Source organism: Podarcis cretensis (genome assembly GCF_951804945.1).
Source record: "Podarcis cretensis genome assembly, chromosome: 11".
NCBI lineage: Eukaryota > Metazoa > Chordata > Lepidosauria > Squamata > Lacertidae > Podarcis > Podarcis cretensis.
The window spans coordinates 46,737,086-46,755,234 of NC_137180.1; the positions used below are offsets into that span (position 1 = coordinate 46,737,086).

General features: G+C 45.2%; 1 protein-coding gene across 1 annotated transcript in view; it reads left to right on the plus strand.

Moving 5' to 3' along the window:
* Positions 1–3,362: 3,362 nt before the first annotated feature.
* Positions 3,363–18,149, plus strand: part of OXCT1 (3-oxoacid CoA-transferase 1) — a 55,484-nt gene continuing 40,697 nt past the window's right edge. The window contains exons 1-3 of the mRNA XM_079994949.1: positions 3,363–3,598; positions 8,901–9,009; positions 11,488–11,578. Of these exons, the coding sequence (XP_079851075.1) occupies positions 3,512–3,598; positions 8,901–9,009; positions 11,488–11,578 (287 nt within the window). The 5' untranslated portion in view covers positions 3,363–3,511. The remainder of the gene's footprint in view (positions 3,599–8,900; positions 9,010–11,487; positions 11,579–18,149) is intronic.

Consider the following 18,149-nt stretch of genomic DNA (forward strand, 5'->3'; position numbering starts at 1 on the left):
TCAGCGGGCAAATTTTTGGGCAGCAGGGAGCCTGTGCGTGCCCAAGCCACCGCGTCACTCCCAGGAGAGACGCATGGGTCGAGCGCGCTGCAGGCCCCGTGGTGATTGTAACTTAGAAATCAGCCCTGAGTGCTCACTGGAAGGACAGATCCTGAAGCTGAGGCTCCAATACTTTGGCCACCTCATGAGAAGAGAAGACTCCCTGAAAAAGACCCTGATGTTGGGGAAGATTGAGGGCACGAGGAGAAGGAGACGACAGAGGACAAGATGGTTGGATAGTGTTCTTGAAGCTACCAGCATGAGTTTGACCAAACTGCAGGAGGCAGTGGAAGACAGGAGTGCCTGGCGTTCTCTGGTTCATGGGGTCACGAAGAGCTGGACATGACTAAACAACAACAACAACAATATGCATTGGCAGCTAAGAAGATCAGGAGAAAAGAACTAGATAAAATAGTAAAGGTAAAGGTACCCCTGCCCGTACGGGCCAGTCTTGACAGACTCTGGGGTTGTGCGCCCATCTCACTTAAGAGGCCAGGGGCCAGCGCTGTCCGGAGACACTTCCGGGTCACGTGGCCAGCGTGACATCGCTGCTCTGGCAAGCCAGAGCCGCACACGGAAACGCCGTTTACCTTCCCGCTGGTAAGCGGTCCCTATTTATCTACTTGCACCCGGAGGTGCTTTCGAACTGCTAGGTTGGCAGGCGCTGGGACCGAGCAGCAGGAGCGCACCCCGCCGCAGGGATTCGAACCGCCGACCTTTCGATCGGCAAGTCCTAGGCGCTGAGGCTTTAACCCACAGCGCCACCTGCGTCCCTTAGATAAAATAGTAGTCAATTGCAAAGGTGATTCGGACATTTAACCTGGCACATTCTACCTGAGAACCCCTTGCTATTCTATCGTATGCAACAAATAATTCTTAGGAGACGTGATCGTGGTTTATTGCATCTGCAGTACCTATGGTTATTGTTGCTTTTCTTTTTGTTCCCTTTGTGAATGATGCCATGGCCTTTGGCCAGTGCAATAAAGTTGTTGTTGTTGATGATGATGATGATGAGTGCCGCCCGGCATTTTGTCACCCCCCTCGGTAGTGACACCTGGGGTGACCCGCCCCCACCACACTCCCCTTCCTCTGCCCAAGCCTCCCAATAGCCATACTGAAGCTGCAAAAGAGGGGCTTGCTAAGGAAATTCATGCCAGAGGCTGAATTCAAACTAGGGGCTTCCTGATTCATAACTCTTAGCCGCTAAACTGCACTGATCTGACTAAAAAACTGAAAGGTGCCACAACTACGGCATGCCTGATATTTGGGAAACAGTTTTATCAGCCAATGTAGATGCTTGCTCTCATGTTTCATTTGTGCGTATTGTTGTTTAGCCATAAAAAGTACCATTAGAAGGAGCCATGCAATGACTATGCATAACGCGCATTAATTCAATTGCTTCATTGCACTGGCATATTTAAACTCTGAAACCCAAACCCTAATATTCATTTGACTCCTGCTTTTCCTAAAAAATGACACCATGACATATGACTGCAGGGTTCAAATGCTAACTTCAGGCTGTCAGATGTCTGTTGCTGACTTAGAAGCTGACTGCTCTAAGCCGGGGACAGACACATCTTTTATTTTTGGGCCCTGTTCTGTTCTGCAGACAGTAGCCTGAGTGACAGAAGGGTATTCTGCTGCAAAGCTGATCGGACTCCGTGATAAAATATGTTATGTACTGAAGTTCTTACCCTGGGCCAGCAAACAAAATATGTGCTCCCCAACTCTAGGGGTGCTTCACAGTAATTGAACACATTTATTTGGACATAGCAGGGACATTAAACACAGAGAAATCCAATGTAAAACTGAACAAAAGAGGTCTTTTGCACATACAACTTCTGGCAGGCCAAACTTCAAGAGATTCTCAGAGGACAGACCCATCACTAGGTTACTTTAATCAAGGGGTGGAAAGGGGTGAAACACCTACCCCAAAAGGGAGATTAGCCCCTTGAAACCCCCCAAACATCAACAAGCTAAAGGGCAGGGATTGTTGCACTACTCTGACAGTGTAGCTCTGTGAGGCTCTAATTCTGAACAAACTACAGTTCCCAGAATTCTGGGGAGCAGAGACTCTTAAAGTGGTACCATTGTGCTTTCAATGTATGGTGCAAAAGGAGACATGTTCTTATTTCACAACCTCACTAGGAAGCATATTCCAGGGCAGAATAGTTACATAAAGGTCTGATTTATTTGTTGTTTTAATGCAATCTGCAGGAACAAATGGAAGTTATGATTTCTGAGAGCAGATTTTGCTGAGTTTGCATGACAAAGCGGAACAAAGCCAACTGTACAGGAAAAGCCGAAAACTTCACTGCTTTTGGCTGAGGTTTGATATGCAGAAATCAGGAGTAAAAATTTTCATGCGATGCAGGTAAAATGAAAACCTGCTAATCTCTGCAGAAATAAAAGTGCTGCTACAGGGAGCAGCTACAGGGGCCAGTTCACAAGCAGGCAACCCCAAAAAACCAAACCACAAGGATCCATTAAAATCCACTCCTTAATTTTATTTTGTCTTTGGAAGTTCGTCCTATCACTTTACAACCAATTTACTCAAAAATCAGCGCTATTGATTTCATTGGATCTTACACTCGTCATTGCAGTGTGTACTCGGAAGCCTTACTGAGCCCAATATGGCTTACTCCCTCCCAAGTAAACTATGTCTAACCTTTTGCATCCCTAGTCGTCCTTACCCCGCTTTACTGAGTGAAAGCTCCATTCGTTTTTGCTCTGCAGTATTTAAGTCTATATTAAGTTTTTTCTTTGTATTACTGAATTCATTCTGTGTTTGCTAAATGGATGGTTTTCGTTATTTCTAATTTACTGACATGATCTGCATTTTGTATTCCCAGGGTGCTCCGTTGCGCCGTTCCGAAAGTTTGCTGCGAGCTGCTCCCTGTGGAAAAGCGGCGGATAAGTCAAATCAACTAAACAACCAAAACATTCGGCTCGGTCGGGGGCATCATTAGCACAATTGTATATTTATTAAATTTGTATACCATCCTTCGTCCGAAGATCTCGGAATAAAACCACAAAGTACATAACGAAAACAAGAGGAAAACCAAACCAAACCATCCTAGAAACACGTTTAAAAGGACACAGTCTGCTAATCTGTAAGGGCGCCGTTCCAGGGAGCAAGCGCCACGGAACACAGAGCGCGCCCTGTTGCATCTCCAACTCCCAGGCCAAGAGGCGCCTCTGCGCCTCCTCCAAGGAGCCGGTGCTCCAGCCTCCAGCCTGCTTTTACAAGGGGTTAAAAACGACGTCAGACGTCGAGCCCCCTAACCCTCCCCCAGCTTCGCATCCCATTTGACAGGCGCGCCCTGCTCTCTCTTTTTTTTCCGGCAGCCTCGCGCCGAGGGGGTTGGGCATCAGCCGCCGCCACCGCTTCCTCCTCCTCTTCTCCTTCTCCAAGGCCGCTGCTCGCCCCGGCTCCTTCCTGCTCGCCTTGCACGCCGCGAAGCGCACGAAGATGGCGGCTCAGAGCCTCCTGGCCCGCTTTGCTCGCTGCCTGCCCGGCTCTGGCACGGCGCAGCTCCTCCGTCGAGCCCCGGCCAAGGTAAGCAAGCGCGCGGCGATGGTGGCAGAGGACCCTTCTCGCAAGGAAGCCTTTGCAGCCTCTGCAACTTGGACCGGCTCGCCGGCGCAGCTTGAGCCTTAGCAGGAGATCGGGTTTCGCTCCATGTGATGCAAAAATCCTCCCCTACGAAGGCGCAAGAGCAGGCCAGGCTGCTTCTCTCCGCCACCTGCCCCACTTTTTTCTCCGGGCCACTGGGCAACCTTTCGCCCCCTTCCCCCCTAAACAGTAACGCGTCCCACTGACATTTCCATGCCCTCTTGCTCTCTAATCCGCTCGCCGGCCTCCTGGCTCCCTTCCCTTTGGCCCCTGGCCGGCTCTGAGCCGTGGATGAACCTCCTGCTCGCCTTTCCCTTCAAGGCTCGTTGCGCGCGAAGGTTTCCTTGCAAAGGCGCAAAGATTCCCCCGCGACGCGCGGCGGAAGGAGCGGCGCGCCTCTCTCCTTGCGCCCCTGGGCTGACCAGGCCGGAGGGGATCCCTACCTGCTGGGCGCGCGTCCTTCAGCGGAACAGAGGCGCCTGTTTGTTTAGCTGACCTTGAGGAAGAAGGAAGGGAGCGAGCTTTGCTTGCAGGCCCGCGCTCTGTCCCTTTCTGTCCCCATCCCCAGGGGCCTGGCTGGCTAAGTGACTTAGGATAGGAGCAGGCTGGCTGGCGGTAAGACAGGCCTAGCCAGAGGTCTTGCATCTTTCATTAAGGCGTTCCCTTACGCCTCTTGGAAGATGTGGAAACACAGAAACAGGTACGTTCCAAATAGAACTGGTATAGTCAGGTGGGGTCAGGATTTATGTTGGGGAGCCAGGTGAGGGCAGGAGACCCACCTGACATCCCCCTCTGTCTGACTGCCTAGCCGATTGGGAATGAAATGTCTCAACAACAGTTGTTTTAAAATACTTTCTTTTGACCCCAAGTGCTGGGGGGGGGGGGACTCCTGTCAAAATCTTTCTACAATTTCTGCTTTTAGTTAAGTATTTTTATTTATTTTATTTCCTTGGCTACGCCCGTGAGTGCGGTTGCACAGTGTGATTGTTTCTCCCCTCCCTTCTACGCCCTCCAAGGAAAGTCCCCCTAAATAAACTGGAAAAAAACCAAATTTAAAAAGTTTTAAAGAGCCAAATAGCATGCAGAAAGCCGCGAAATTCTAAAGTTTTTGTTGTTGTTTTTAGAACATTTGCTCCCCGGGGCTGATGGGAATTGAAGTCCTAAACATTTGTTTATTTGTTGCATTTATATCCTGCCTTTTCTGCAAGGAGCTCAGGGTGTTGTATATGGTACTCTCTCCTCCTTTAACCCCCCAAAGGGAATCTGGTTTACCTGGTTGGCAAACGCTAGTCTAGGCCGTGCTTCTGGTCTGGACTGTGCCAGCCCTACCTAGAGACTGAATCTGGTACTTTTTGCATGCAAAACAGTTGCTACCTTTTGAATAAGAAGACAAGCCTGCTGGATCAGGCCCATTCAGTCCAGCATCCTCTTCTCACTGACCAGATGCCAGTGGGACATGAGCAGAATAAGTGGTATTCAGAGGCCCGATTCCTCTCGCAGCAGAGGCAGAACAAAATATAGCCTTGACTTGTCTAACCAGTGCCAGAATTAGTGGGATGCAGGTAGTTCCCCTGCCCAGGGTGCCAGGACGAGGGGGCGCAAAACAACCACCACAACCCTATATTTATGTGGGTACCTACTGAGAAGATCCATAAGAAAGCAACTGTACTAAAGACATTACAGTGGTACCTCGGGTTACATACACTTCAGGTTACAGACTCCGCTAACCCAGAAATATTACCTCGGGTTAAGAACTTTGCTTCAGGATGAGAACAGAAATCGTGTGGCGGCAGCAGGAGTCCCCATTAGCTAAAGTGGTGCTTCAGGTTAAAAACAGTTTCAGGTTAAGAACAGACCTCCAGAACGAATTAAGTTCTTAACCCGAGGTACCACTGTATTGTGAAAATAAGCAATGCGGTGGCAAATTTTGTCCTTGCTCAGGGCACCATATTTATTACCAAAGTCCGCCCCTGGTCTGATCCTCTTCTAAAGCCATCCAACTTGGTGGCTGCCATTGCCTTTTACGGGAGCAAGTTCCATGGCTCTGCTTCTCGTCTCCTGCTTTGGGAAGGAAGACAGGGTGTGTCACTGGAGAGGGAAGCAATAGCATAGGCTTAGCTGTGTTGTGCCATAGACTCAGGCCCTCTGGGCTCTTCTGCTCTTGTCTAGAAGTGCCACAACTTTCAGCTGTCTGCCCTAGAGGTTGGCCATTTCTGTTCTGCAAGTGAGCATGTAATCCTGTGCTGGTACCCAGCAATCTCTTGTTTATTGGGACACTGCTTCAGGTGTGTTCTAGATTTCCTGACAAGATTTCCTGACTACATTTCCTGACAAGGCAATGGAAACCTTGTAGGCCAGATTTAATGTCACACCAGTAGATGCCACAGAATTCCCCTCCCTCCCTCCTCATTCTGCTCTTGGAGGATTCCCCAGAGGAATTCAGTGTCACCCAGTGCTTTTAACATGCTGGACACAACTTTTGTCAATGTGCATAATAATATTGGCTCACAAAGTTTCCATATGCAGAAATTTGAACTGCTGCACTGCAGTATAAATTGGAGGCTAGCTGTAGCTCTGTGTCAAAGGATAAATGACTTTGACCTAGTCGGCACACTTTTGACTGGCTGAGAGATGTGTCCTTGTTGGAGAAAGGGGATGAACTGGTTGCTTGGTGTTTCTGTTGTTGTGCCAGTGTTGACGAAGCATAGCATGTGACTTTCCATGCCGGGGAGAATTGTTGGCTGGTTCTTCTTAAAGTATCTTGTGCAGAAGGCAGCCAGAAGCTTCTGGTTAAGAAATCCTGAGTGCTCCATTGCTCATTATTTCTGGGGTTTATTAGTAAGGAAAATGAGTTCCTCCCCCCCTCCTATTTCCTATCCCTGTCTCTGTTTATCTGCTTAATGTATGCTTAATACCGGTAATTTGTCTACAAATATGGCATAATTTTACATATTTGGTCAGGACAGGAGACATCTCAGATTTTTGTAAATAGGTAAGAAGTAGTTCAGATGTCATAGGATTACATGGAGGATGTGTTGCTATTAATCAAACTTACTCCTAGGTAAATGGGTATACAGTATAGCAGGCACCCCCAAACTCAGCCCTCCAGATGTTTTGGCACTACAGCTCCCATCATCCCTAGCTAACAGGACCAGTGGTCAGGGATGATGGGAATTGTAGTCCCCAAACATCTGGAGGGCCAAGTTTGGGGGTGCCTGCAGTAAAGTATACACTGTTGGATGGATTTCCCCCTTAAATTGATTTTTGAATTCTGAATTTATTGTTATTCACGTTTTATACTGTATTTTAAGCTGTTTTTTGTTGCATCAATTAAGTGTTTTAAATTTGTTGTTAACCGCCCTGAGCCCGGTTTTCTGAACTGGGAAGGGCAGGGTATAAATAAAAATTTATTATTTATGATTATATTACAAAACAGGATTGAACCCTCTGGGCCAACCACTTCTTGGAAGAAAGTAACACGTAGAGCCAAACCAAGCTGGATTAAAGTCCTGCCAATCAGTTGATGTCACCTGCTCATTGGGTGATGTTTCTTGATTGACAGGTGACCATCAAAAATGGCTTCAGAGCCCAAAATGGAACTGGCCCATGGATTGGAAGTTCCCCACCTTGCTGTATCAGAATGCATCCTGAGACTACATTTCTAAGATCATTTATTAGGGAGTACTGTATGTTTCATAGAATTCAGTAGAACTTGCTGCTGACTAAATATACTTGCATTGCCAGGTTTATTAAGAGGTTTACCTGGCGTTGCCATTTAGAAACACCCACAAGGTGACTGACACGTAGTTGAAATTTCAATAGAAATGGTTTTCACTACAATAGAATCAACATTTTACTGTGTTGCCCTAGCTATGTCTACTCAGAAGTGCTGTAAGTCCTGTTGAATTGAATGGAGCTTACTTCCAGGTAAGTAGGGTTATGATTGCAGCCTTAGAACCTTGGATAACTTAAGACTTTGTGTTGTTTACTCAGATGGCAAAACATTTTCAAAAATAATAAAGAATTGTAAATAAATTTTAAATAGGAACATAACTCAATTGTATGTCATTTTACAATAAAGTATATGTTAGTATGACTAGACAGATCCTTGTTTATTTAAAAAATATTTATATATTGTTCTTTATAAGATAAACCACATTAGTTTTACTAATTAAAATAAAACACTCAGCCTTGAAGTTTACTGGGTCACCTTGGGCCAGTCACTAACCTACCCCCCCCCCCAGGGTTGTTATTCTATGAGGATAAAATGGGGAGGGGGAGAACAAAGTATGACACCTTGAGCTCCTTGGAAGAAAGATAGGATATGAATGGAATTTTTAAAACAAAATAAAATAAAATAAAATAAAATCCATAAGTATCCATGTCTGCAGAATCAGAATGAAATTTAATGGCTTCAATGGAATTTACTTCCTACAGGATTTTAGCCTGTGATCTGTGGCAATTGCTTCTAAGTTAGTCTTTTTAGAATATTAACTCTGATTCTGCAAGCTTGTGAAGCTCAGGCATTTTGTTGAAATCTGACATATACTCACCCTTGCCCTAGTTGCATGTCTAGAGAAAATATATTTCCTAGGAGTTGCTTAAGATAGTAGTACTGTCTGTTCAGACACTGTTTTCTTTAATTAAAAATGTGGCCAGACATATCGAGGACAGACCCCTAAATGTGGTTTTGGAAATTCAAGTTTACAATATGTTTATTGCTTAAGAGTATCGGTATTTGTAATAATACCCTTACTTCCAAGCTGCAAAGAATAAACAAAGAATTTAAATCTTTCCCCTACTGTCCTTCACCTAAATACAGTATTTGCTAAAGTGATTCAGAGCTCATATTATGCAGAACATGGCTGGAACCGCAGCTCCTTCTGATGTTTCAGGGTGCATTGCCTGAAAACCTTCAAGCACAGTAGCTAGAAATTTGCCCTTTTAAAAAGGAAGGAAAGCAAGCAGAGATTATTGGGAAATTCAACATCACATTCATTTTATTGGTTGTATTGTTGTATAAAATGGCAGCATACATGTCGTTTTGACCATAGTGACGTACACCCTTCAAATCTAGTGTTACCCATGAGCCTCTAGCATGCATTCTTTGCACTTTTTGATCAGCACAAATTTCTTGTGCATGTCTTTCTAAAAACTGCTGGCGGGATATCCTTTGTTACTGCGAATGAGCACCTAAGGTTGTACCATGACGCTTTCTCCCCTTTGTTTCTTCTACTCTTTCTAGAGCTGTGGCTGCTATTTTTCAACAAGCAGCCACCACAACACCCAGTTTTATAATGATCCGGTGGAAGCAGTAAAAGACATACCCAATGGGGCTACTCTCCTCGTTGGTGGTAAGTACTTAGGAATCTACTTGCTCAGTTTTATAAATTGGAAACATTTCTGCTACTCCATGAACATAAATGATAGGCTTTAGATTTTCAGTACTTCAGACAAAACATACTGTATTTTTCGCTCTATAAGACACACATTTCCCCCTCCAAAAATGAAGAGGAAATGTGTTTGCGTCTTATGGAGCAAATGCAGGCTCCTTGGCTTCAGCGATAGCAATGCGAAACCTCTGAAGCGCAGTGGGAACGCTCCTGCTGCACTCCGGAGGCTTCACATTGCTTTCACTGAAGCCTGGAGAGCAAGAGGGGTCGGTGCGCACCGGCCCCTCCCGCTCTACAGGCTCCAAAGATAGCCACCTGAAGCCTCCGGAGCGCAGCGGGAGCTCCCGCTGTGCTCCGGAGGCTTCAGGTTCCTTTTGCTGAAGGGTAGGTATCCTTCAGCTAAGGCACAGCGCCCCTTCAGCTAAGGGGGAGGAGAAATGGAAGGGACTCCGTTTCTCCCGCCACTTCGCTGAAGGGGTGCTGCGCAGAGCGGGGGAGAATTTTTTTTTCTTGTTCTCCCTCTCTAAAACAAGGTGCGTCCTATAGAGCGAAAAATACGGTAATACAGCAGTACCTTGGTTCCCAAACTCAATCCATTCTGGAAGTCCATTTGACTACCAAAACATTTGCAAACCAAGGCGTGGCTTCTGATTGGCGCCAGAAACAATGCTGACAGCCAAAACGGACATTTGGCTTCCATAAAATGTTTGCAAACCAGAACACTTACTTCTGGGTTTGCGATGTTCGGGAGCCGATTTGTTCAGGAGCCAAGCCATTCGGGACCCAAGGTACCACTGTAAAGGATTTCTAGGCAGTTGGTAAAATGGGAGAAAGGCTGTAGGTCAGTGGTAGAACAGCTGGTTTGCATGCAGAAAACCATGGTTCAAACCCTGGAGAGCCTCTGCCAGTCAGTGCTGGTAATACCATACAGCTTCCTGTGTTCCTGTATAATCAGATTTAACCTGATTCTTTTTCCCTTGCATTCTTCTATAGAAGCCTTCTCCAAACTTGGGTCTCCACAAATTGTTGGACTACAATCCTCATCATCCCTAGCCAGATTGGGCAAGGATGATTGGAGGCCAACAGCCATCTGGGCACTCAAGGTTGGACAAGGCTGTTCTACAGGTTTGTTTATACTTCCTCTGCATGCAGGGAGCGAGGAGTAGAGCTGGGCTTCCCAGCCCCATTCCCAACCTTTGGGTGCCTTGGGGTTCTGCCCCATATGTATTTGGTCAAAGGTCTCGAAGGAACCTCTGCGTACACGGGTTCTCTGCACAACTTGGAATCCCGATTAAACCGGGTTCTGAGCTTGTGGAACGGCTACATGCCTACACCTGTATGTCAACAGAGGCCCTTTTCAGACCTTCTGCCAATTGTGTGAAGGTCATGGGGTAGAGACAGTGGGTGTGGAACTGCTTCCCCTCCGCGCATTCAGTATGCATGTGATTTAGAAGATGAGAAAAGGGGCTTCCATTTTGATTGGACCAGGAAGTTGGGCTTCTGCCTCTGAACAGGAGCTGCTACCGTCATTGGCTTCAAGGAACCAGCCTAGGAGACACACCTAGTGCTTTTAGAGCTGCAAAAAACACCTGCGCCTACTCAGACTTATTGTCTTCAGTGGCTTTGTGTATCTATGGGCTTTTCAGGGATGGTGTTAAAATGATGGGGAAGCAAGCATAAAACACTTTTTACGAGTAACGTTTCTAGAGCAGGGTGAAGGCTTCAAAATGCAGAGTTCTCACGTCAGGGCATTAAAAATACTTAAAGCTGAGAGCTCTTAAGACTATAAAGGGCTGTGGTTTGGTCTCTGCTGACTTCAGAACTGTACCTTTATCACCAAGAGAATTGCTCTAGAAGTTGAACAGCCCAGGGCAATAGAAAGATAAGTAAAGGAAGCATTGTGTACGTTGTTTTATTGTTGTGGAGGGAGAGTCGTTATATAGGCCAGTAATTTCACAAAGGGGAGACCAGTGCAGAGTTCAGTTAAGAAGGAAACGGCGTTGGTCCTGTCCACCTGTCAAAGTTAGTCCGCAGAGGTGAGGGAGAATTGAACTGCTGCTTTCTGCAGGTTTGAGTGTTTCCACCCATGGTTTCAGGTGCTAGTTGGGTTTTTTGCCGCTTGGCAAACCACATCATTTGATCACAACATTTAGATTTAATAGGATCCGTGTGTTTTGGGTCGGCTTACTAGTGGGCTGAAATTTGTGGTCTCCATTGGCCCTTCCCATTCCCCATATCTTCTGGGTATGCAAACAAAAATGGGGGGTTGTGTTGGCTTTGAAGACCAGCATAATATGGGAGAGACCCCTTCTTCTGGGTTGGAAGGCAGGGTCCATCATGTGCTGCTGAAGAAAGTCCCTGCTTGAGGTGAACGAATGGTTGATGGTGGGTCATTTTTGCAATGGAGATGTTCACTGCTGAATAATTTGTGTTGCATAGGTTTTGGGCTCTGTGGCATCCCTGAGAACCTCATAGGAGCACTGTTGAAGACTGGTGTAAAAGGGATAACCGCTGTCAGTAACAATGCAGGGTACGTGTGCATCTGTTCTTGGAATAGATTTTGTACAAAATCTAATTGGGATTCTCTTTTTGCAACTGGTGATGGACCCGAGCCTGTGTATGTGTGAGGAAGCACCCTGGTTTCCCTCTGGAGGAACCCACATTTCAAAATAGAAGACTGTTTTGGCATAAAGCGATATATACATTTATACAGTGGTGCCTTGGTTCTCAAATTTAATCCGTTCCGGAAGTCCGTTCCAAAACCAAAATGTTCCAAAACCAAGGCACACTTGGATTAATCCGTTCCAGACTTTTAAAAACAACCCCTAAAACATGAATTTAATATGGATTTTACTATCTAATGAAACCATTGATCCATAAAATGAAAGCAATAAACAATGTACTTCAGTCACACAATCAGTCAGTAGGTAGCTGAACTGGGTTCCACACAGTCACAAAAACAAAACAAAAAGGGCCACAAAATAAATAGCAAAAACAGACAGACTTCAGCGTAACACTCAAAACAGAAGTGTTGCACTCAAAATGGAAGCGTAACACCTGAAACGGAGCACGTTCATCTTCCGAAAAAAGTTCGCAAACCGGAACACTTACTTCCAGGTTTGCAGTGTTTGGGTTCCAAGTTGTTTGAGTACCAAGGCATTTGACAACCAAGTTACCACTGTAATTAATGATAACTTGAAATGATGAGGCTGGTACTACGCTAAATGCATTATATACAAGTGCAATGAGGGCTGAGCTGCCAGTGGCTGCTGTGCCTGATTACATTCACATAAGCAGAGCACCGAGAGCTGCATTTTCATTTAAATTAACTTTGTGCCATGTTACCAGTGTTAACAAGTGTTTACAAAACACCAGAGGGATTTGGATGCTTGGTGCAAAAGACCTGAATCTGGTTAAACATTAATTAATAAATAAGGTTTTCCCTGATACTGCTATTTACAGTGTAGCTAAATGATAAGATCATGCTGATATCCTCTATAATCAAAACACTTTTAGTCTTTTTTCATTACCCAATTTGAATGTCATTGCTGGAAACTTGACACAGTACTTGGAATACATGAAATGCTCAAGGTTTTTTTGGTGATGCTGAAGAATATATATGCACAAGATATACATATATCTATATCTATAAAGGGACGCGGGTGGCACTGTGGGTAAAACCTCAGCGCCTAGGACTTGCCGATCGCATGGTCGGTGGTTTGAATCCCCGCGGCGGGGTGAGCTCCCATCTTTCGGTCCCAGCTTCTGCCCACTTAGCAGTTCGAAAGCACCCTTAAGTGCAAGTAGATAAATAGGTAACGCTTTATAGCGGGAAGGTAACGTATAATGGGGACGCAGGTGGCGCTAAAGGTTAAAGCCTCAGCGCCTAGGGCTTGCCGATCGAAAGGTCGGCGGTTCGAATCCCTGCGGCGGGGTGCGCTCCCGCTGCTCGGTCCCAGCGCCTGCCAACCTAGCAGTTCGAAAGCACCTCTGGGTGCAAGTAGATAAATAGGGACCGCTTACCAGCGGGAAGGTAAACGGCGTTTCCGTGTGCGGCTCTGGCTCTGGCCAGAGCAGCAATGTCACGCTGGCCACGTGACCCGGAAGTGTCTCCGGACAGCGCTGGCCCCTGGCCTATTAAGTGAGATGGGCGCACAACCCCAGAGTCTGTCAAGACTGGCCCGTACGGGCAGGGGTACCTTTACCTTTACCTTTAACGTATAATGAGTTGAAAAAGGTATTTAAGTATACCTTCCTTAAGAAACCAGAGGCCTTCCTCCTGGGTATTGTCGGCCAGAGGGTGATAAAGAAGGACAGAACTTTTTTCCTGTATGCTACAACGGCAGCAAGGATACTCATCGCTAAGCATTGGAAAACTCAAGATCTACCCACACTGGAAGAATGGCAGATGCAACTGATAGACTATATGGAACTGACTGAGATGACCGGCAGAATCCGAGACCTGGGAGAGGAGAAGGTTGAAGAAGACTGGAAGAAATTTAAGATTTATTTACAAAAATATTGTAATCTGGTTGAATGTTAAGAAGGATGCTAGATTATAAATAACTGACCATCACTAAAATAGATGGAATTAGGATGATAAGTGAAATTGAGGAAAATATAATTTTTTTTTGAGAATTATTAAGGTAAAAGGTAAAGGTACCCCTGCCCGTACGGGCCAGTCTTGACAGACTCTGGGGTTGTGCGCCCATCTCACTTAAGAGGCCAGGGGCCAGCGCTGTCCGGAGACACTTCCGGGTCACGTGGCCAGCGTGACATCGCTGCTCTGGCGAGCCAGAGCCGCACACGGAAACGCCGTTTACCTTCCCGCTGGTAAGCGGTCCCTATTTATCTACTTGCACCCGGAGGTGCTTTCGAACTGCTAGGTTGGCAGGCGCTGGGACCGAGCAGCGGGAGCGCACCCCGCCGCAGGGATTCGAACCGCCGACCTTTCGATCGGCAAGCCCTAGGCGCTGAGGCTTTAACCCACAGCGCCACCTGCGTCCCTTGAGAATTATTAGACTATATTTAAATGAGTGGGGCATAAGAACGTAAACAAGATGATAAATTGCTGGTAAAAATTTACAATGATGTAAGTGGGAGCGGGAGATGTGAGGGAGTCCAAAGAAGCTATGAAACTATGTTATGATACATGTTACATTGTCTATTATTTTTGCATTTGTACTCAAAAATTTTAATAAACATTTATATATATATATATATATATATATATATATATATATATAAAAATATAGCGGGAAGGTAACGGCATTTCCGTGTGCTGCGCTGGTGCAGGCTCGCCAGAGAAGCTTCGTCACGCTGGCCACGTGACCCGGAAGTGTCTCCGGACAGCGCTGGCCCCCGGCCTCTTAAGTGAGATGGGTGCACAACCCTAGAGTCGGACACGACTGGCCCGTACGGGCAGGGGTACCTTTACCTTTACCTTTATATATCTATAGCTATGCATACCGTCCAGATAACTTTTTGTTATGGGACGTCATGCAAATTGTGGAAACAAAGAAAATTATGCTTGTTGCACCCAGTGTTAATCTTCTGCAGTCCTTTACATATTCCCCCAGTTGTGTTTCAGATCTATTACTTTTCTTTTGACTTCAGTCATATATTTTCTTAATGCGTGTCAAAAGGGGACAAAGGGTATATGGGGTCACGGTGACCAATATTGGCTAAGTTCCTGGGCGACCTATTTTAAATTCTGCATCCCTTGATGCTGGCAGCAGTTTCAGCATTCCCGAGTGCCTGGCTCAACCAGTTGCTCTGCTGCCCTACGCTACACCTGTGAAGAAGCTCATTGAGGCATTTTCCCAGGGCTTGGGTTCCTGCTTTTTGTTTTTTTGTTTTTTAAAAAATATTTTATTAAATTTTCATACAAGATCCCTTCACCAAAAAATAATACACAAAAAAGCCAAAACAAATACACCAAAAAACCATATAGAAAAAAAGAAATAAAAAATAAAAAAAGAAAAAGAAAAAAACCAACCATTCAATACAATTTTTTTTATATATATAACTAACTGGACTTCCTCACATCTCCTTTACCCTGCATTATTTATATTAAAAATATCAGCAAATTATTACCTTGTTTCATACCTTATTTTGTACTTTCCAAATATTATACTTCTAAATTTAAGATAATTTTTATCATTTACTCATACCTTAAATTTAAACATATTGTTGCGTTAAATTTCGACCCTTTCTTACTTATAACTTAATTTTCTATTTTACAAAATCTATTTGCTGGAACTGAGATTTTCTAAATCGTGCAGATACTTAACATTCATACAACTTATATTGTTTTTGTAAATAGTCCTTAAACTTCTTCCAGTCCTCTTCCGTTGTTTCTTCTCCCAAGTCTCGGATTCTGTCAGTCATTTCAGCCAATTCCATATAATCCATCAATTGCGTCTGCCACTCTTCCAGTGTGGGCAAGTCTTGTGTCTTCCAATACTTTGCAATAAGTATTCTTGCTGCTGTTGTCGCATACATAAAGAAATTTCTGTCCTTCTTTGACACTTTCTGGCCGACAGTGCCCAAGAGGAAGGCCTCCGGTTTCTTAACAAAGGTATATTTAAATACCTTTTTTAGTTCATTATAGATCATTTCCCAGAAGACCCTCACTTTAGGGCATGTCCACCAGAGGTGAAAGAATGTCCCCTCAGCCTCTCTACATTTCCAACATTTATTATCAGACAGGTGATATACTTTTGCAAGCTTGACTGGGGTCATGTACCACCTATATATCATTTTCATAATATTCTCCTTCAAGGCATTACATGCCGTGAATTTTATTCCGGTGGTCCATAACCTTTCCCAGTCCTCAAACATAATGTTATACCCAATATCCTGAGCCCATTTTATCATGGCTGATTGGGTTCCTGCTTTTTGTGTGGGGGTTCTTGTTGTTAATTAAATTTGTATACTGGTTGGCAACTTCTTTGGGCTTGTGGGCACATTTGCAAATGAGTGAAATCAGAAAGCACAGGTGCTACAACCACACACACAATCTCTTTTCTCTCTCTCTCTGTCTCTCTCTTTCTTCTTCTTCTTCTTCTTCTTCTTCTTCTTCTTCTTCTTCTTTCCCCCACCTCCAAAAAATAAGGCTGCATGTTGGTTTGCAGCCTCTTTCTATGCAACACTGGATTGCCTATGGATTTGTTTGCTTTCATTTCATCTCACAACGGCACCCAATTCTCACCTTGAAATAAATGGAAATACATATTCGGAGCAGCCCAACTGGTCCTAAATTATTTTAGCATATTTCACCAGATGTTAACTGTGTTTATATTTGAACTGACAGTTTCAACCCTACACACTTCAGAACAGAACTTTCTTTTTATAGGGGGAAGGTTACTTCAGCATTCTGGCTGGTCAGACAGTCCCGGTAATAATTCCTAACATATGGAGGCTCTGAATATTCACACACACTGTCAACAGGGTTGTTTGCTATTCAGGCGACAAACTAGGAATGGAAACACGGGAGGCTTTCCAACCCTGAAGTCAGCCACTGCATTAGAACAGTCTGTCATGCAGGAGAGACAAAAAGATTAACCTTGGCTTGCAGCCCCTATTAGATGTCATTTAAAATTTATTTATTTATTTATTTGGTTCTTTGAACTACAGTTTTACAATCACATATCCAACATGCAACATAAAAACAAGATTCCAAAGAATCTCCTGGACTTCCCTCCTCTCCTTTGTGGGTCATTCCTTCCTGAATCTTTTATAGTAATCCATCTCCATTAAATCCAAAAGTCACCATTAAACTACAAGTGCTATTCCAATCCTACTAACAATTTTAACTGTTTACAATGGTTTTTAAGATAAGTTATAAATTTCTCCCATTCTTTATTAAAATTTTGGTCTTCCTGATTTCTGATTCTTCCGGTCATTTTTGCCATTTTGGCATAATCCATCAACTTATTCTGCCATTCTTCTCCGGTTGGGACTTTATCTTCTTCCCAGGCCCTATTAGATGTCATTTGCTAGGCTTGTGTTGTGAGTATTGTGACTGACTGCATGATAGCCGTAATGTATAACATGAAGGAGGGGACCCCTAAAAACTTGAGGTTTCCTTTTCTGTTGTACTTCTATTTCCTTCACCCTCGGAGTGACCAAGAAACAGAAGCTGTTCTAGGAAAAAGAGAGCACACAAATGAACTGAACTGAGCTGGGGTGGAGAACCATTGGCCATTCAGTTGTGGTTGGCTTTCAACTCCCAAGAGAGCCCCAGCCAGCATGGTGGTAGCCAGGGATGATGGGAGCTGTAGTCCAGCAACACCTGGAAAGCTACTGGGTCCCCATCCTTGGCCCAGAGGAGGGCTTTCCAAACTTGGGTAGAGACAATTGGTTGGACCACAACTCCCATCATCCCTAGCTAGCAGCCAGTGGTCTGGGACGATGGGAACTGTAGTCCAAAAAAACAGCTGGAGACCCAAGTTTGGGAAATCCTGGCCTAGAGCACTGATCTTCAACTGGTGGGTCCAGGATCCACTACTAATCCCACTTGGGTCTCAGCAGGAGCACTGCCAGCATGTAAGTACAGTGGTACCTCTGGTTATGAACTTAATTCGTTCTGGAGGTCCATTCCTAACCTGAAATTGTTCTTAACCTGAGGTACCACTTTAGCTAATGGGGCCTCCTGCTGCCGCCATGCTGCTGGTGTGCGATTTCTCTTCTCATCCTGAGGTAAAGTTCTTAACCCGAGGTACTACTTCCGGGTTAGTGGAGTGTTTGTAACCCAAGGTGTTTGTAACCCGAGGTACCACTGTATTATAAGGCTAGGGCCAGGCAACCTGGGGGCTAAATGTGTCCTCTACCAGACCTTTCCACCTGGCCCTCGGGACTCTCTCTAGGCTGCACCTCTCACCAGCCCTGCTCTGCACCCCCTTTTAAGCACCCTTTGCCTGGCAGGAATGTGTCCTTGAACTGTGGTGATGCTTCTTGCTGTATGGAGATATAGGTCTTAAAATACCAACAACACCCACCGGCTCCCTCTGCATGGCTGGAGTGCACAAAAGTTTGGAGCTGCATCTTTTGCTCCCCCCATTTTTGCCTCTGGCCCCACCTACTCTTGGCACATAGCC